General features: G+C 35.5%; 1 protein-coding gene across 1 annotated transcript in view; it reads left to right on the top strand.

The window, feature by feature from the left end:
• itgb1a (integrin, beta 1a) overlaps window positions 1-16,521 on the top strand; it is a 33,809-nt gene extending 17,288 nt beyond the window's left edge. The window contains exons 2-16 of the mRNA XM_016546247.1: window positions 1,256-1,322; window positions 1,627-1,712; window positions 3,157-3,370; window positions 3,480-3,650; window positions 5,512-5,750; window positions 6,324-6,416; window positions 6,508-6,603; window positions 7,824-7,913; window positions 7,987-8,127; window positions 8,226-8,428; window positions 9,993-10,231; window positions 10,357-10,579; window positions 12,674-12,903; window positions 12,988-13,154; window positions 15,781-16,521. Coding sequence (XP_016401733.1) covers window positions 1,256-1,322; window positions 1,627-1,712; window positions 3,157-3,370; window positions 3,480-3,650; window positions 5,512-5,750; window positions 6,324-6,416; window positions 6,508-6,603; window positions 7,824-7,913; window positions 7,987-8,127; window positions 8,226-8,428; window positions 9,993-10,231; window positions 10,357-10,579; window positions 12,674-12,903; window positions 12,988-13,154; window positions 15,781-15,846 — 2,325 coding nt within the window. The 3' untranslated portion in view covers window positions 15,847-16,521. The remainder of the gene's footprint in view (window positions 1-1,255; window positions 1,323-1,626; window positions 1,713-3,156; window positions 3,371-3,479; window positions 3,651-5,511; window positions 5,751-6,323; window positions 6,417-6,507; window positions 6,604-7,823; window positions 7,914-7,986; window positions 8,128-8,225; window positions 8,429-9,992; window positions 10,232-10,356; window positions 10,580-12,673; window positions 12,904-12,987; window positions 13,155-15,780) is intronic.
• Window positions 16,522-21,339: the final 4,818 nt, after the last annotated feature.

Below are 21,339 nucleotides of genomic sequence, written 5' to 3'. Positions count from 1 at the left end.
GCTCCTCGCTTGTTTCCAGGGCGACGCTGATGAATGAAGAAACGCAATAAAAACACAGCAATACGTACCTATATCAACATAATGAAAACGTGCCAGGGTTGACTTATTGAACCCGTGTTTTAGCGCCACTCAGTGGACATTTCTCTTTGAAACTGCGGCGAAACGTGCAGTAAGGTACGTAAAAACGGTGTTGCAGAAAAGTACGCAGAGGTACGTATTTTTATGAGACTGGGTTGGACGAAAAGGAGAGTTGCAATTGGTAAATGTACTGTGACGAGAACAGACAAAGAACTGAACCAAACTAGCAGTATAAATACACAGGACAAATGGGACTGATCGATTAATAAATGAATAACTATGGGAATGAATAAACACTGAACCGAATGTAGAAAACACAGACACTACGTGATTTGTGTTTTCCAAGAGCATAGTTAGATAACTATGGTCGCAAGTTACATCGTTACCAACATAGTTAAACGATTTGGTGTTTACCGAATCCATAGTTTCAACAAACATTCACAAAAAGCATCTCAATCTGTGGTTAGAAGTGTAGTTTCTTGTTAATGTGACATATGGACTTAAACAGATCATGCACTTGAGCAAAATAAGCCAGCTAACATGTAGTGCAATCTATATCTGTCGTTCCATACCAATTTCATTCTACATCTTTTGGTTTGTTAAGAGAATTATGCGTGTCTGTGCTCTAGTACAACTGGGAAGCCCTGGAGTGATGTAAGGAAACCTGCAAAATAACGGAGAACAAAAACAGGGAAGCAGTCCTCAGATGCCATGTTTGTCATTTACAGCAACTCAATTTACAGACATTAATTTCATCTCAAACTGATTAATTAGAATAAGTTATCACTCCACCACCTTATAAACGACAGTTTTAACCAATGCAGTTCAGGAAGCAGTCTTAACTAGATAGTTAGTTAGTTAGTTTCTCCAGCAATACATTCAACAATGGTATTAGCATGTAGATGTACAAAAAACAAGGTATTATATCATGTCCAAAAATCATGTCTGTGTCATTGACACCTATTTCCCCCCCCCATTTTTCCATTAAAATATATTTTTAAATTATTTTATTTGTTGTGTTGTGATAGTCCAATGATTTCAGTTCATATTAAATCATAACCATATATTTATATATTATAAAAATTCCACATTCACCGTAGTTTTTCTGAATAAATGTGTATTATAGTGATTGTTGTGAAACTGAATGCACTGCTTATACTTTGTCTTTGTGTTGTAGATGGACCTGAAGCTACTTTTCATGTCAACATTATTCGGGATCATTTGTTGCAGCAGCGCACAGCAAGGTAATGTGAACTCCGTAGTTTCTAATTCACTGTATTTCTGTCCAGTGCACTGTAACTCTGTCCGACTCCGTCAGAATTAATAAGCGCTGGGTTTCTATGAGGATAACTAATCGTTCTCTCTGCAGAGCGAGCGGTTAAATACTGATGTCATTACTCAGAGCGCGCTCCACCCAGCGCGGTCGGAGCATTATCCATAATGGAAAACATAGAGTAGTCATCTTGGCTCTAATTACAGCGAGCCGGAGTGATGTAAATGAATCGAAGCTGTAGATGTGAAATGCTCTCCGTCTCTCCTGTTCTGCAGAGGGCAACGAGTGCATCAAAGCCAACGCTTTATCCTGTGGCCAGTGCATACAAGTGGGGGCTAAATGTGGATGGTGCACTGATACAGTGAGTAGTGTTCAGATGCCATGGTCATTCTGTTCTTTAACCCTCCAAACACATTTACTGACCCAGTATATTTATGCTGAATCACACTCACATTCATGCTGACTAATCAGAGCTGTACTGATAGGCCAAGAGCATGATTACCAGTCTGATATCGCTTTTATACAACAGTTCAATAAACAATTGGACCAAACAGACATAATGCAGAAGAAAATGACTCTAGATGTTAATAGGTTTGGCAGATTTGCCAGGAACAGTAATGACGGATGGATGTTGTCATTCCATTCATGCTCGGAAATCTCATTCTCTTCTGCTTGGAAACATCTTGGTGATGCTTGAGATTCCTTCTAGGAGCCCTTATAAGGAATTTCAAGCATCAATTAAGTTTTTTGTATTTTATTTTATTTCAGATAGCGTTTATTTCAAGTAACGGAAATGTTTTTTAATGGTTTTAATTTAATTGTAGTACATTAGAATAATCCTGCAAACTAGTACTGCAGGTACAGTGATGATGATATCATTAATATTGTCTTATTAACTATGTTAGTACACTGTAAATAAATAAAATACATTTTACAGTTACAGTACACATTTCATTACTGAATTTTAAATATCAAGTGCCATAACACAACAGTTATTTCTTTTGATTAATTAATTGTAAGATGATTAAGATGAAACTAAAGGTTTCTTTTTATTATGCACTCTCAATGTGCAAACATGCAAAAATTGTACCTTTAACATCTGCATATTTTTTCTGACAGTGCATGGTTTTTAATTTTATAGTATGTGCTTAATTTCTTCATTGTTTCTATGAGATATGTACACCAGTTTAAGAAATTAAACATTTTGTTCAGCAAGGACACATTAAAAATGACAGTAAAGCCATTTTTAATTAAATATAAAAAAATATTTCTGCTGTTCTTTTGAACTTTATATTCATCAAAGAATCCTGAAAAATAAAATGTATCACAGTTTCCCCCAAAATGTTTCAACATTGATAATAATCAGAAATGTTTCTTGAGCAGCAGATCAGCATATTAGAATGATTTCTGAAGATCATGTGACACTGAAGACTGGAGTAATGATGCTGAAAATTCAGCTGCGCATCACAGAAATACATTACAGTTTAACAGAGATTCACATAGAAAACTGTTATTTTAAATTGTAATAATATTTCACAATATTACAGTAATAATACTCATGAAAAAAAAAGAAACCAATGTGAAACATCACAAATAGACGTTGAGGGAAACAAGAAACATGACAATAGTAGCAATCAATTAATAATTTTAAAGAAATACAACTTAAAGATAAGGTTGTAAATTATTAGAATTTTTATAATCCTTTTTACAATGGATTCACTGCTTCATCGGCATCTTCAAAGAATCTGACATGCTTAATTCACATAATACAAACAGCAACAGCTCTTATATTTACTCCCCATCAGGAGTTTCTGAAGCAGGGCGAGCCGACGTCAGCGCGCTGTGATGAGCTGGAGTCGCTCAAGAAGAGAGGCTGCGACAAGATCGAGAACCCTCACGGGAGCCAAAGGATCCTCAAGAACAAAGCAGTGACCAACCGCAAGAAAGGAGCAGAGAAACTCCGACCCGAGGACATTACACAGATCCAGCCTCAGAAACTCAGCCTCAACCTCAGATCCGGTGCCGACTCACAATCTGAAATCCTTGTTGGTTTTTACTGATCTGTGCAAGTAACTTAAGGAATATTAATGTTTTTTTTTTTTTTGTGAATGAATTGTTATTCCTGTAGGGGAACCTCAGAATATCAAACTGAGGTTCAAGAGGGCAGAGGACTATCCCATAGACCTGTACTACCTGATGGACCTTTCCTACTCCATGAAGGATGACTTGGAGAATGTCAAGAACCTAGGGACAAGTCTGATGAAGGAAATGTCCAAGATCACCTCAGATTTCAGAATAGGTGAGAGTCTAATCAAATCAAAACAAACCCCTCCTGTAGTTTTGCTTGAAACATGGTCTCCGTTATATACTTGTTTTAAACATGTAATAACATTGTAATATATGTGAAGCATATATGTTTAATAAGTTTATAATATCTGTCAAGGATACATTTTATATAAAATGTATGAATGGTAATGTGTTAAAAGGATTTACTTTTGAATATATGCATCTCAAATTACAAATGTCATGTGTCAAACTGCATGTTGATTTTCAATACAGCTTTCCATAAAAATGTCTTTATATATATATATATATATATATATATACGACGGTTCGGTATGTACCTCGGTTTTGACGTCACGGTTCGGTGCCGTTTCGGTACAGCAGGGGGGAAAACTAAACATTTTTTTTCATTAAACAGTGGTTTACTGAACAAATTGCTATTTCTTTAAATAAATTCAGTTATAATTAAATTTTTTTAGGGATAAAAATCTACCTCGGCTTATGCTCTAAACTATAGTGAGCCCTTTTACATTAGGCCTACTATAAGGTTACAGTTAACAACAGAGCCCAAACTTAAATTGAATTACTATTTATTTTTTAAAATAGAACAAGCAACACTCAACTTAAAAAAAATGTATGCAAACATGTAAATTGCACATAATGCAGTTTTTAAACTAACCTCTAAATTATAAAATTTCTAAATGAAATGCAACGTGACGTTTTGTTTACAACCTGTTTTATTGGTGTCTTTCCGCGGTTGAAACACTGATTGAGCGATTACATGAGGCGTGAGATGTTCATTCATGTTTATTTCGCATTAAACTAGTAGTAAAGAGGAAGAGTTGATCGCGCTGCCGCTTGAACTGAGAGGCGTTTATAGAACGATCGGTCGCGCCACATCAAAGAGCGCCAAAACGGCATTTATTGTTTGAATTTCCTGAAAAAATGACATAATTTGAAAGATGAGACTTTGTTTCTTATCAAAAGTAACAATATATAAAACTGGAAGTTTCCAATGAAGTTTTCTTTTTTTGAATGAAAATTTTCGGTATGAATACGTGTGTGTGTGTGTGTGTGTGTGTGTGTGTGTATATATATATATATATATATATATGTATATATGTATATTAAAAGTGTTAGTATTTTCTTGAAGCACCAAGCTTTTATGTTAATATTTTAATAATTTAACAATGCATTCTCATGTTTACGGTTCTCTGATGTTGGTTAATGATCAAATGACATGCAGGAAAACAAGTGTTTATTTTTAAATGATTTATTTACATTATAGGGCAGCTAGATTTGGTAATAAAATATATCATGATTATTTTTGCATATATTATGATTTGAACTGCAATATGATAATACAATTGTTTTTGAATTATTATTATTATTATTATCTTAACTCTAATTATAAACAAAATTAAGTAGGAAATATGCTATTGTAATAATACAAAAATAAAACAATAATATTTGATAATTATAATAGTTTTATTTTACACAACATGTTACAATTCTAAAATCTTCACTTTCAAATGTTAAGCCCTCAAGCTTTTATTTTGGCGGAAAACTGCAGGGAGACCTTTAAGTCTGTGTTTAGTTAGTTAGACAACTATTTCTAAATGCTTCTCATTTCTGATAAAATGAAAACTTGTGAAAACACAGCATAAATAAACACATGTAAGTCTACTTTGACTAATTTTAAAAAATGTTCATGAAACCTGTTTGGGAAACCCTGACTTAGAATATTACTTTTATAACCTGTAATTAAATGATAAAATAAGACCTAATCAAAACTTTCCTCACACTGCCAAATCCATTAGAGACACGAGCAGCCATGCGCTTAAAGCTAAGATGATGCTTTGCTTACCTTCGGATAGGTTTCGGCTCTTTTGTGGAGAAGACGGTGATGCCGTATATCAGCACGACTCCAGCCAAGCTCCTGAACCCCTGCACAGGGGACCAAAACTGCACCAGCCCCTTCAGCTACAAGAACGTGCTGAAACTCACCAGCAACGGGCAGCAGTTCAACAGTCTGGTGGGACAACAGCAGATATCTGGCAACCTGGACTCACCTGAGGGGGGGTTTGATGCCATCATGCAAGTGGCAGTCTGTGGAGTGAGTGAAAAACAACATTACTGATTATTGACTGTGCACTGAGAATATGTGCGGGTCATTCCTGAAATGTGACCCTGGAGCACAAAACCAGACATAAGGGTAAATTTTGTGAAATTGAGATTCATACATCATAAAGCTGAATAAATAAGCTTTCCATTGATGTATGGTTTGTTATGATCGGAAAATATTTGGCCGAGATACAACTATTTGAAAATCTGGAATCTGAGGGTGCAAAAGAATCAAAATATTGAGAAAATCATCTTTAAAGTTGTTCAAATGAAGTTCTTAGCAATGCATATTACTAATCAAAAATTAAGTTTTAATATATTTACGGTAGGAAATTTACAAAATATATTCATGGAACATGATCTTTACTTAATATCCTAATGATTTTTGGCATAAAAGAAAAATCTATAATTTTGACCCATACAATGTATTTTTGGCTATTGCTACAAATATACCCCAGCGACTTAAGACTGCTTTTGTACTCCACGGTCACATATGTGGTGCCTCTTGCCATAAAATGCTGAACAATATGATTTTTAAATCATGCAGATTATTTAACGTTTCCATTTTGCCGGCGATGGCAAACTAGGTGGAATCGTGCTTCCCAATGATGGGAAATGCCACTTAGAAAACAACATGTACACCATGAGCCATTATTACGTGCGTATAAGACATCTCCAGGTGATTTTCAGAGCAGACTATTGGATGTTTGACAGATTCAACAGAGCTTTTCATTTCCTTTCCTGACTAGGATTACCCGTCCATCGCCCACCTGGTTCAGAAACTGAGTGAAAACAACATCCAGACCATCTTTGCAGTTACAGAGGAGTTTCAGCCTGTTTACAAAGTAGGTCCGCAGATGATTACCGTGTGCCTGAGCAGGAACACTTATATTTTTCTCTGTCTGGAGCCGGTAGTTTCTTTCCCTGTGAGAATTTTTTATCTTTCTTGTACTTGACCGGATTGAAGCCAACTTTTGATTTGTAAAAGTTTCCACCTGGCCTGTAGTCTTTTTCCACACTAGTCAAAACTTAGGAAACTTTATAGTGCTTGCTGGATTTAAACAAATCACAAACGCTAAGTATTAAATGTAAGCACATAACATGTTGTTGCTGCATGAATGATTCCTCAATTCATCCCATATGGCAAAAAATATATTTTTAAATATGTTTCAAAATATACAAAACATGGCCAAATAATCTACGTTTGCTAAAATATGTTTCATAATATATTTATGTAAATATGTTTTTTGCCAATATATTATATGTATATATATATATATGAGTATATATGGCCACATTTGATGATAAACTTGATATGATGTCTGTAACGCGCGTGAACATATAACACATTTAAATAAAAATCAACAAGGAACAGACTTTGCAATGTTCCAAAAATACAATATTACAACATTTAAAAATGAAATATTATTAAATCATTATAAATCCATTTTGACCTCTAGTAGGCTTTTCCATCCATATTTGCATTTTGCCTAAATGTAGGCTACTGTAAAACTGGAAATGTATTTTCTTGCACCTGAAATACATTTTAAAATATATTTTGGTATATGAAGGTTTCAGTTTCAAAAATATATTTAATTGAGCTTCACTGTGTGTATATTTAGCATATATTTAAAACTTTTTTTTTTTGCTGTATGAGATGTGGCCTGTTGAGGCGAGATATGCTATTACTTTTCTAAGTGAACAGACTTATAATATTCACCTGCTGAGTGATAAAACAGGCAACAAAATCCCATAGACTTGCATTGAAAGAGCCATAGCTGGAGACTGTGTGTTACAAATGGATGAACTGTAATATGAAATTCCATATCAAATATTTCACCACTGCGAGACTAAAACTCTCAGGCATCTGCACAGTTTGAATCCAGCTTCTCTGTATTTGGAAAGCCACAAGCCCAAGATAGTTTCCCAGCTTGGAATGATCCGAACGCCAAGGTCATAATTTAGAGTTCCTGCCTACAGTTTAACAGGACTGTTGTAAAACAAACACCCTGCGTCCCTGTGCTGGAGATCCATGAATCATATGTTTTTTTCTCTCGTTCCACAGGAACTTAAAAACCTGATCCCAAAGTCTGCAGTCGGGACGCTTTCAGCAAACTCCAGCAATGTTATCAATCTTATTGTTGATGCCTACAACGTGAGCCGATGAAGTTTCTTTAGAAATATCTGCCGTCTTTAAAGGAACTGGGCTGATTTCTGTTTTCTCTCAGTCTCTTTCTTCAGAGGTGATCCTTGAGAACAGCAAGCTTCCTGAAGGAGTGACCATCACCTATCAGTCGCGCTGTAAGAACGGAGTGGTGAATGAGGGAGAGAACGGAAGAAAGTGCTCTAACATCTCCATCGGAGACGAGGTGAAGCCACATCAACACAAAGCAATATGCATCATCCGTCGCGTCATCCACAGCAGAAACCGCTAGCCTGTTGTTTTCTATTTCCTATGCATTCCCAGGTATCATTCAACATTAATATCACGGCTCAAGGCTGCCCCAAACAAGGCAAACCTGAAAGCATTAAGATCAAGCCCCTGGGCTTCACTGAGGAGGTGGAGATCTTGCTCAACTTCATCTGCGAGTGTGAATGTCACAAGCACGGCATCAAGAACAGTGACATGTGTCATAACGGCAACGGCACGTTTGAGTGTGGAGCCTGCAGGTGAGACTGTCCTCACATAACAGTCCTGCGTTTGCTTATATAAATGCATGTCTTTGTTTAATTGCTAAATAACGTGTTAAAATTAATGCAGTTAACGCACCTGCCCTGCCCCTTACATACGTCATCTTACATCTCAATAAGGTGTGTTCAACTTGAAGCAGCGCTGCGCAGATCAATCAGTGTTTGACATCAAAGGACCGCGAGAGCGATACTTTGATTCGCAGTCCTTTGATGCCCCTGTATGAGTTTTTGTCTCATATTTATATCATATGATATAGTTAAGCAATATCAGCACGAGTGCAAATGTGATTTTATACAACAGTATAATAAATGAGAACTTAATATTGTGTTATTTTATGCACAATATTGACTTTTTTTGCTCAGTTTTGCCCACGCAAATATTAACTATAAAGCCACAGCAGAACTATTGTGCGTTTCTGAGCAACACACAATGTCTGACCTGTGTTTTGAATTAATCAGGTGAACCATCGATTCAATGGCCCTTTCATAACGAGAGCCATTTACTTCATTCCTGAATGAATCAACCGTTTGTTTGAATTAATGAATGAATGGTTGTTATTTTATTATTATTAAAGGGATAGTTCACCCAAAAATGAAAAAAGAAAAAGAAAAATGTCGGTAAATTTTGGTATCTATTTCATGCTTTTCTAACACAATAATGGCTTTAAATGATCTTTCCTGGGTATGATCTTTCTCAGCCCAATTTAATGTGCCGATTAACTAGATGCAATTTAACTAGAGCAATTTAATATGCAATTAACTAGATTAATTGCCACATTGTGTAATTAATTAGATTCAAATTTGTAATCAATTGAGCCCTGATATACATATATATATATATATATATATATATAGTGCTGGTTAAATTACTTACAAATTGTTCCGTATTGATATAAAAAAAGCAAAGAGAAAGAAAATATATTCATTTTTTTATATCAACATCAAAATCATATGCAATATCATAATACCAAAATGTACTGTATTACATTAAAAAAAATCTAGAATGCAATGATTTATCTAAATCAGCATACATTAAAGACAATATAATGTCAATGAAAACAATGTGACAATGCAAAACAAAAATATTTTTTTACTTTATTTAGAATTTTGTTTTTATTGATTTTAGGGTTAAATATAATGCTGAATCTTTAATGTAAATAATCTTTGTCAAAAAACTATTGGTATGTGAACTATTGTTACACTGAATGACAGTTTATGTGCTTGTCTTCTGCAAATCATGGTACAAATGTATGATAGTCATTTTGCTCAGAATTTGTTTTTTTAAACAGGACACATTCTAATGCAGAGAAGAAGAAAAAGATCTGTATTAAACTTGAATTCATGTTCGTAAGGGAGAGAGTTTATATGTGAGTAAATGTGAGCTGTGTACTCTCAGGTGCAATTAATTAAACGGGACATTCTAATGCACGGGAAAAAATAAAGCTGTATTAAACTCATCATTGTTTTGATGCTTGAAAACCCCATAAACCTGTAAGCGAGAGACTTTATGTGAGTAAATGTGAGCTACTCTGCGTCCTCTCAGGTGCAATAAGGGACGTGTGGGCAGGCAGTGTGAATGTCGAAAAGACGAGGTGTCCACCGAAGACCTGGACAAGAACTGCCGCAAGGACAACGGCACGGACATCTGCAGCAATAACGGCGAGTGCGTGTGTGGCACCTGCGAGTGCAAGAAGAGGGACAATCCTGAAGAGCGCTACAGCGGCAAATTCTGCGAGTGTGACAACTTCAACTGCGACCGCTCCAATAATAAACTCTGCGGAGGTACTGGAACAGTTTTACACCATGCATGTTACCAATGCATCACTCAACAGGCCATTAATAGAGGAAGACAGCAGACGGTTTATAATCAGCAGATGAAGGTTGTTAATGTGATGTTTTTCCTGCAGGACACGGCCGCTGTGAGTGCAGGGTGTGTATCTGTGATGCTAACTACACGGGAAGTGCGTGCGACTGCTCTCTCGACACCTCCACCTGCTTAGCCTCCAACAAGCAGATCTGTAACGGCAGAGGGAACTGTGAGTGTGGGACCTGCAGGTGCACCGACCCCAAGTTCCAGGGGCCCACCTGTGAGATCTGCCCCACCTGCCCCGGAGTCTGTACTGAGCACAAGTCAGTGGAAAACATGCACACATCTGTGTACACAATATATGACATATTAAACTGCACTGAGTACATGCACAGGTTTTTTTTTTTTTTTTTTTCAAATATATGCTAAATGTGGTTCCTGTGGCTCAGTGGTAGAGCATTGCGTTAGCAGTGCAAAAGGTCATGGGTTCAACTCCCAGGGAACACACATACTGGTAAAAAGAAATGTATAGCCTGAATGCACTGTAAGTCGCTTTGGATAAAAGCGTCTGCTGAATGCATAAATGTATGGTGTAAACAGCACAGCTTAAGAAATACATTTTTCAAATTTAAAATTGATATATATTTTTGTTTAAACCTTCAAATGCCAAAATATATTAGAAAATGTACTTCAAGAGATAAGAAAATACATTCCCAATCTTAAAATACATTTTGCAAAATGTGTTTTTTTTTATTTATGTTGGACAATATATATTTACATTGAAAATATATTTTTAAAAATTCTAAGGAATTATAAGTAAGAAAGTAAGAAAACGTCAAAAATGTATTTATTGCATACATTTAAGACAATACAATGTCTTGTTATTGTCAAATACAATGAATATAATGTCCCAATGCAAAAAATAAAAATAAAATAACTAATTAAAAATACCGTTTCATATTTCATTTATGATTAGGGTTATATTTGACACTTAAATATTGTTTGATTTAAATAAAAATGTATCTGTTTGTATGGATGGATGGATGGATGGATGGATGGATAGATAGATAGATAGATAGATAGATACGTAAAAGCGTGACACTACTTGTCAAAGTTTGGAATAATTAAGATTTTTTCAAATGAAAAAATATATTAATATACACTACTAGTCAAAATTTAGGAATAATAACTTTTTTTTTCTTTTTTTGAATGTTGTTGAAAGAAGTCGCTTCTGCTTACCAAGGCTTCATTTATTTGATCAAAAATACAGTAAAAACTGTAATATTGTGAAATAATTTTACAATTTAATTTAAGTGCTTTCCATGTGAATATGTGTTAAACTGTAATTTATTTCTGTGATACGCAGCTGTATTTTCAGCATCATTACTCCAGTCTTCAGTGTCACATGATCTTCAGAAATCATTCTAATATGCTGATTTGCTGCTCAACAAACATTTCTGATTATTATCAACAGAGAAGAGATCAGACGTGTGCCGTTCCCTCTTCAGCGCAGCATTTGCTCATCCTGTGTTAGATTTTACTGTGTTGTATCATTAAATAACGTATTTACACACAAATGTTCAATGTAGTAACAGCCTTAATAAAAACAATAAAACACAAAGTTCAAAAGCTTGGGTTTGGTAAGAGTCTCTTCTGCTCATCAAGGCTGCATTTATTTGATCAAAAATACAGTAAAAACTGTAATATTGTGAAATAATTTTACAATTTAATTTAAGTGCTTTCCATGTGAATATGTGTTAAACTGTAATTTATTTCTGTGATACGCAGCTGTATAGCAAGCATCATTACTCCAGTCTTCAGTGTCACATGATCTTCAGAAATCATTCTAATATGCTGATTTGCTGCTCAACAAACATTTCTGATTATTATCAATGTTGAAAACAGTTGTGTTGCACGATATTTTAGTAGAAAGAAAGAAAGAAAGAAAAGGAAATTGATACTTTTCATCACAGGAATCACAGCAATAAATTACATTTTATAATACATTCACATAGAAAACAGCTATTTTCAATTGTAATAATATTTCACCATATTACAGTTTTTACTGTATTTTTGATCAAATAAATGCAGCCTTGGTGAGCAGAAGAGACTTCTTTCAACAACAAAGAAAAGTTATTTTTCCAAACTTTTGACTGGTAGTGCATATTAATTTATTTTAACATCTATTTTAGTGCTATATAGTGATGTTTTGGCCATTTTTTGAATATTTTTAAATGTTTTTTTATATATATATATATGTTTTTATTTCAGCCCTGTTTCTTTGCAGAATTTGTAAGCAATGCATTATTACCATTTATATATCTTTGCCTTTTTGCTGTGTGGAAAAAAAAAAGCCATCCTAAGTAGGTTTCACAATGCACACTGACTAAACATGTTACCGGCTCTTCCTGTCTCAGGGAGTGTGTGCAGTGCCGGGCGTTTGGCACAGGAGAGAAGAAAGACACGTGTGAGAGAGACTGTAGCTACTTTAACCTCATCAAGGTGAAGGACAGAGATAAACTCCCTCAGCCGGTGCAGGCCTTCCCCCTCATGCACTGCAAGGAGAGAGACGCCAACGACTGCTGGTTCTACTACACCTACGCCGTCAACAACACGGAGAAGGAGGTGCATGTGGTGGATGCTTTAGGTGAGGCTTCGAATTAAAACAAAGAAGAGCCATGGTTTAAATACATGTTCCTTCAGTAGCATGAGTGTTTGTATGCTTTGGCAGAGTGTCCGGCGGGTCCTGACATCATTCCCATCGTAGCGGGCGTGGTCACAGGCATCGTTCTGATTGGTCTAGCTCTGCTACTGATCTGGAAGCTGCTCATGATCATTCACGACCGCCGCGAGTTCGCCAAGTTTGAGAAGGAGAAGATGAACGCCAAGTGGGACACGGTATGCCCGAAAAAAAACGCTTTTAAAACAGGATCAAGAAATGTTTTATTTGAGCTTGTGCTTTAAAACTTTAAGCTTTTGTTTTTAGTCTTTCCAAAATTCCAAGATTGTTTCGTCAGAAGTGTCGTTTTCGTCATTATGAGCGCTCCGTTTTAGGAGAGCCGTCTGGATTGTAGGGCAGCTGTGGAACTAAAGGAAAGGCTTCTGGATTTTCAGGGCCTGGTTTTTCTGGGTGTGTCGCGGGCAGCTGCGGTCGGTCAGGATGATGCTCTGCTGCCCTCTGCTGGCTCACTTTCTGAGCACATGCATCACCCTTGTGAAAAAGAAGTGTGCTTAATTGTACTCAATGTGCACTTGTAGTGTACTTCGGATCTCAAAAGTATATTTACTTGTACTTGCAGATAATATAATTTTAATGAAATAAAAGGCCAGATAGAGACACTTTCATGACTGTTTAACACACTTAAGTACACTTTTTAAAAGTGCACTTAGTAATATTGTTAAATAATGCACATTTTAAATCATTGTTTTAATAATCTTATCATGCTTTAAAGAAATACGCTTGATTTTAAAGAAGTACACTTATTTTGATGTGTTGACTAGACTAGAGCATGTAAAGTGCTTGATTATAATTTTAACTGTAGTGTTATTCAACATTACATTTAAAGTTAATTTATATTAAATGTACCAAATTACGACTGTGTAATTACACATATATTTAAATACATGACATACATGTTTCAATAGAAATGACATTAAAGTATTTTAGTTTACCATTAATGTTTGTGCACGTTAACCATATTTCAAAGACAGTAGAAATAATTATGAAATTACATATAAAGATGTACTCTTAAGTTCAGCTAATAATACATTACTATAATACATTTTCATAATTGCAAATAACATTTGCAATTAAGTGTCTAAAAAAATGTTACATTCAGTTTAGTATATTTATTTAGTATTTAGTATATATATATTTCTTTTTCACAAGGGCATTCTTAAACAAGCACAGGTCAAAATCTGCTGATTCACAGGAAATGTGGTGTGACAGTATTTTAAAGCTGTAACAAGGTACTTATTCAGCTGTGTAACAGGTACATGAAACCTAAGTAGGATGTGTTTAGAGCAGAAAGAGCAACTTTATCAAAAAGTCTTTATAACCAGTGTGATTTACTTAAATAAATGTTATTTATTCTAATTTCTAAGATTCACAAAATTGTTAATTTCAGAATTAGCAAGCTAATCAAAGTGAAATTGGACTTAAATACAAGGTTTTTAGTGGCAACTGATGGGATAAAAGACTCCATGAGTTTAACCTTGTTTTATACAAGTTTTTTTGTTTGTTTGTTTTTTTGCGTCTTCATTTATACTTCATATGCATGCTTTGCCTCCTTTTCCCTTCATGCTCATGAAATCTTCTTTCTATCTCTCTATGATCTCCATCCTTTGTATTCTCCATTTGTTGCCCATGATTTCAGCTCTTCTGTTGCTTCATCTGTGGTTGATATGTTGTCTGTCCCTGTCCACTCTCAGACAGAGAATCCAATTTACAAGAGCCCTATTAATAAATTCAAGAACCCAAACTATGGACGTAAAGCTGTGGCTCTATAAGTTTGTATACCTCTCCTCTTTATGCATGGCTTTTTTCTGTGTGTGTGTGTGTGTGTGATGTGTGTACAGGTTTATATATTCTGGTGGGGACTTAAACCTGAATACACACAGACTCATGGGGACTCGTGTCACGGTGGGGACCTAAATTGTGGTCCCCACGGGTACAAAAGCTTATAAATCATACAGAATGAAGTTTTTTGAAAATCTAAAAATTCAGAAAGTTTCCTGTGAGGGGTAGGTTTAGGCGCAGGGTTGGTGTAGGACAATAGAATATAAGGTCTGTACAGTAGAAAAACCATTACGCCTATGGAGAGTCCCCAAAAGGATAGCTGACCAGACATGTGTGTGTCTGTGTCAGTGTCAGTGTCAGTGTCAGTGTGAGTGTGAGTGTGAGTCAGTGTCAGTGTCAGTGTCAGTGTGAGTCTCAGTGTGAGTGTCAGTGTCAGTGTGGGTGTGAGTCTGTGTGAGTGTCAGTGTCAGTGTCAGTGTCAGTTTGAGTGAGTGTCAGTGTCAGTGTGAGTGTCAGTGTCTGTGTGAGTGTGAGTGTCAGTGTCAGTGTCAGTGTGAGTGTGAGTCTGTGTGAGTGTCAGTGTGAGTCTGTGTGAGTGTCAGTGTCAGTCTGTGTGAGTGTCAGTGTCAGTGTCAGTGCGTGCGTGCGTGCGAGTGTGTGTGTGTTTCTGTACCTGATTTTATTTTTCCATCCGTGACGCATCAACTGATATATTTATAAAGTGTTTAAGGTATAAATCACTGATTGACTACAGCATGAGCATCTTAATGAGCGTTTGACTTAAACATTTATTTTTCTTCACTGGATATTAATATGTTCATCAGAATTCTGTTAATATATATGAGTGATATAGCTGCATGTGTAGTTTTTTTATTTTTACCTTTTTAATTCAAGGTTTATTGCACTTTCTTGGGGTGTAAATGCATTTAGATGACATGTTGAAGTTGAATTGTGCTGTATATTTGTTTCTTATTTTTAAAAATCTGATTTTTGTGTGTTTCACAGGGAGAGAACCCCATCTACAAGAGTGCCGTCACAACTGTGATCAACCCCAAATATGAAGGCAAATAATGGACGTGGGTATTACACGTGAATGTTTGGGAAGGGATAGGTTTGCAGATATCCTCAGTTTTCCTTTAAATTGTTTATTTTCTCATTGTATGTCATTCTTTTAGAACAGTATTGCAGGTCTGTAGCAGTATTTTATGACAGACTGGCTGCTTCTCATCCCTTGCAAACGTGTACAGTTTGTATAGTCTTTTTATTTACATCAGTTGTTCTTCTTTTAAACCCTGTGTACATTCACACATTCTCTCTTTTCAAACAGAACAGACATTTGTGCCTTTGCATCAAGTGTTTCACTTTAAGATACGGTGCAAAGGGATCCTTGAATCCCACCCAAAAATTGCAAAAACTCATCAAATGTCATTTAAAATCATTATATGAATTTTTGTTTATATTCTATCATGTTCTTTCTGCATTCAGACTTCTTCGTCAGTCATATGTTGGCATAAGAAATTATCTGACCAGTGTATATGCAATTTTTTTTTTTTGCGCTAATGTAAGTTTGGTTTGATATGCTAATAATCTATGCATATTTGTTTACTGTTGGACGCATCCAAAAACCTCTTCTTTAGCGTTTGCAACTTATTTCTCACTTATTGTTGCTCTTAGAAAACCATTATGGCACGTGTCTTGTGTTCAGCTGAAAATATCTGTGTATTTTATATGTTATGAAGGATTATTTGTTGATGCTATAAAAGTTATACATCAGAGATAGACAATAGGGGTGCCGACATTTGAAAAAATGAGATAATATAATAAAAAAAAAAAAAAAAAAAGGAAGTGTAATATTTGAACAGTTGCGTATTTGACGTCAAAGATAAAGCTCTTTGTTGATAAGACAATTATCTGGAGAAAATGAAGAATTAGAGTGTAGTTTTGTGTTCAAATGTTGATATGCTCAAAGGTACAACAACCCTTTATTTTTAATTATTTTATTGGAACGTAATCAGCAGGTTCGGTCATTTAAATCTACAGGAATGCTTGACAAAATAATAAATATCAAGCTGAAGGATGATAAACAGATGACCTGCCACAACACCCAATCTACTAGCTCTTTTCTAAGTGCCTTTTTCTGGTTTTCTCAATATTGCAATTTTGAATTTATTTATTAAAACAAAATCTAAAAGACTGTGATCATGTCTTTCTTTCAAACGTAATAAACAAAAATATTTATGTTAGCATTTTTTTTAGGGTTACTGATACACATGCTTTTAACAATATGAAGAATCATAATATTTGTGACATGTTTAAATAAACCAATACCTTTGTGAATTAAAATGTTACTTAACTGCTATTATGGTTTTTATTATTATTATTATTATTGCTTGTCTAATATAACTTCAGAATAGCATACTATACCGTTTTTGCTATATGAAAGCTGTGCTTAGTTAATTTTTGTATAAGAACAGAATAGCAGGATGACCTACAAGATGTAATAAAATTATAACTTAACTCTATATACACAACATTATTTCCCACATGTGCTCAGCTTTGCATTTCCAGTGTTATGAATGGACCTGAAGAAATATCAGCTGAAAATATCAATTTCATCTCTTTCAAAAAGTTGACATTTTTTATTACAGTATTCATATTAATTCCTGAGATGATCACTCGAACAAAACAATGTAGCAAATTATCGTTCCATACTGTATGTCGTTTTACATATAAATACTTGTATATTAAAGTAGTATATATATATATATATATAAGTACTCCATTCTGAGCGTAAATGAAGTGCTGAAACAGACATTGACCAACAGAGGGCAGCAGCAGATTATCATCCATCTGAGTTCATTCATAATTCACTAGATTATGACCACAGAACAGTGATTGACAGCTACATCCACAACACACACTAAATTGTGTTTCAGGCTGTGTCCTCTATTCATTTACAGATAAAATTGTGCTGGGAAGCAATTTCACAAGACCAGCCCAATGTCGTCACGATGGAAACCACAAAACAGGGAACTGATTAGCTTTATATTAGATACAGCCTTTTACTAATTGCACTAATCTTTAATGAGCAAGCACTGGCATGTCAGCAAGTTACTTTTTAATATATAAACGGATTGGTTGTTTGTTTTTTCCTACCCATGCAAGCAAAATGAATTTTTGTGCATTCAGCTGATGGCACACTCATGTCCCTGCTGAAAAAAAAAAGAAAAAGAAAAAACTAAAACCAGCCTAAGATGGTTGGCTGGTTTTAGCTGGTCATCCAGCCTGGTCATAGCTGGTTTAGCAGGCTGGTTTTAGAGGGGTTTTGGCCACTTCCTTAGCTGGTCAGGCTGAGAGACCTGCTGAAACAACCAGCTAAAACCAGCTTGACCAGCCGAGTTAGGCTGGGAGACCAGCTACTTGCATCTTAAACTAGCTAAGACCAGCCAACCAGCTTAGGCTGGTTTTAGCTGTATGTTTTGGGGGGTTTTTCAGCAGGGGTGTAGAGGACAAGAGCCTCAAATGACTCAGCTGCAACAACAACCACATATTTACCATCCATCTCACTGATGAGTAACTGATTTCATCTTTGCCATTTCATGATCCATTTGTTTGTACAGTAGTGATTTATATACTAACAATTGAAATAAGTGATGATTATGGTAATCATGAGGGTAATGCACGTCTGGCTCAAGATGTTCTTGGGTTCAGCTGTTGATGGTTCTTACTATAAAGTGACCAGATTTCTGAAATCAAAACTAGTTGAGTGGTCAAAATATCATTGAAATCTCACTTGTGATTATCTACAAATTAAAAAACGGGGACAATATATTTGTCTATGTTTTTGTTTTTTAACTGTTGTGGTTTCCATATATTAATATCATAATTAATAGTTACAATGACGTTTAAGGATCAAACTTACCCTAGTTCATTGATAGTGATTAAAAAAATAAAAATAAACACTATGAAAAGTGAATAAGTAACTATTGCAAATAGTAAACAGATCAAAATAGGATTATAGGATTATAACAAAATGACTTTACAAAAACAGATTAAAAATAAAACAACACATATGAGAACATATAAGTAAAACTGTATTTAACATTTTCACAAACTGTGAGTATAAAGTAATTACAACTTTTCAAATGATCAAAAGTTGTTTTATGTTTATGTTTTTGGAAATTGATCTTTACTATCCCTAATCAGGCTTATTATTTTGCATTTCAGGCTCATTGTGACCACAAAGTATGTGCTTTCTGCAAATGTAATTGTGCAAGTGTAATTGTTTAGTTTGTTATTTTTTATATTATTCATATCGGAGTTGTGATGGCAGAAGTTTCAGGAGTGTTTAATACTGTGTGCAAAACAATCCCACAACCGTATCATGCCTTGTTATAAAGTGCACACAAACAGTATTACTTTGTTTTAACATGTATAGTTAGTATGTGACTGCCTTGAAACCAATAACGGCGTCTCTTTTGATAATTGATGATAATAGCGCTCTGCTCTCATGCAAGTTCTTTATGGTGAAAGTAATCGTTGTTTTCAACGCGCTGTTAAAACAGAGACATTTCCGAGGACAGCTCCAGTCGGGGACAGGACACCTAAAACCGGGGAAAACGGGGACGCCTGGTCACCCTATCTTACTAAGGATTTAGTTAGAAGGAAAAAATCCATAAGTGTCATTAAGCTCATTGGTGTGAACAAGCAAGAGTTTGGATCATTCTAAAGATACATCTCATTCAACTATAGCTAATCTCTCAAAGAAGTGCAAAGGAAGTCCTAACTGCCATCTGTCTGGAAGCGGTTTTCTTCCGCATGGATAAAGTTACTATTCACTGCACTACTTCGACCAAAGGAACATTCCTTTGTTTGCATATGTGTTACACTAGTCACTTTCCCAATTCTTCATAGATGCAAAACAAATGAAAGAAAACATTTAATTTTAAATAAGTAGCCCTTTATTGAGTGTTTTTTAGCAGCAACATATTGCTTTCACAAAATGAAACCTTTACAAATCTCACGTAATCCTTGACGAACGTTATCTGGGATATCAAATAAAAGACTTTATAATACTTTCAGATCATTTTGAGATTGTCAGTAATGCCCTTTAAAGTGCAAATGCCCATATTTTCCTGGTTATTTTGAACGAAGTCGGTCTCTTGAAATCAGATATCAGTTTTCTTATGTAATTAAATGAATAGTTCACCCAAAAAGAATCTTATTCACCATGTTTAACTTACTTTCTTCTGTGGAGAAAGCAAGTAGTATATTATTAAAAGTTTTACAGTTTTACATTTAACCATGTAATGGACGGACACTGGACGTAGACAACCAGCTTTAGAACTTTTGTAGAAAACACAACATAAATCAACCCAAATAAACATAGTTCAGACACTTAGGAAACACAAGCTTACTAGTGACGTACAGTGACAATAATGCATCTTTTTCATGTGATAAATATTATGCTATATGTCATGTAGTTTTTTTAATTACAAGAGCATGGTACAGCTCTGCAAGAAGCAACATTACACACCAGATGTGTCTCAAAACCTAACTGCCTTTGACATGCAACTGTCAAAAATGTGAGTGTTGCATCAGTCTGATGTGCAAAGCACTATTTGCATGACACATGTAACTGTTACTGATGTTATTGGCTATAAATACCATCTTAAATCAGTTACAAGGTCAGGCTTAAGATGCTGTTTATTTGTCCATTAATGTCAAATCTCACTCCTGTAGGGCCTCCATCCTGCAGTTTAGTTCCAACTTGCTCCAGCACACCTGTCCAGAACTCCCTAGTAATCCTGAAGACTTTATTAGATGGTTCAGGTGAGTTTAATTAGGTTTACAGCTAGACTCTGCAGGAAGATGGCCTTTTATGAGCAGGGTTTAACACCACTGACTTGCCATAGAATTGCAGTATACAGCAATTCGACTCACTAGGTCAGAGCTGTACAATCCTGTTTCTGGAGGGCTACATTTCAGCAGAGTATAGCTCCAACCCAAATTAAACATCTGAACAAGTTAATCAACGCCTTTGGGATCACTAGAAACTTCTGGGCAGGTGTGTTGTACAGGACAGTGGTCCTCCAGGAGCAGAGTTTCACACCCAAGCCCAAAGTATACTTAGGCCATCCACACACTGTCCTCGTGATGCAATTTTTGTCATCAGAAGTGTCCAAGGATGTCCGTGCAGTCACAAAAATTGGGCTGTACGCGGATGGTCTGCGTACAACAGTGTAGGCACAAGGTGAATCTTGAGACAGATCGAGTCAAGTAGGTGGTACTGTGCATGTGCCGAGCTCGTCCATTCGTGGTTGAGTATACTTTGAAAGCTGTGTGGCAGTGTGCGAGACGGAACGGAACATGGAAAGTGAAGTATACCTGTGGGGGCGTATTACAGAAAGATCCTAACTTTAAAAGCTTATCTTATCTGTTTGGTAACCATGGTAATTTCAGTTAGGACCACATTTAGGACAAAAGCTATTACAGAACAGCGTATCCTAAGTGTGTTATCTTATCTTAACTACAGATAGGAAGGGGGTATTACAGAAATCCTAA

Source organism: Sinocyclocheilus rhinocerous, unplaced genomic scaffold (assembly GCF_001515625.1).
Source record: "Sinocyclocheilus rhinocerous isolate Xijiao unplaced genomic scaffold, SAMN03320098_v1.1 scaffold1812, whole genome shotgun sequence".
Classification (NCBI taxonomy): domain Eukaryota; kingdom Metazoa; phylum Chordata; class Actinopteri; order Cypriniformes; family Cyprinidae; genus Sinocyclocheilus; species Sinocyclocheilus rhinocerous.
This window is presented reverse-complemented; position numbering and strand designations above follow the sequence as displayed.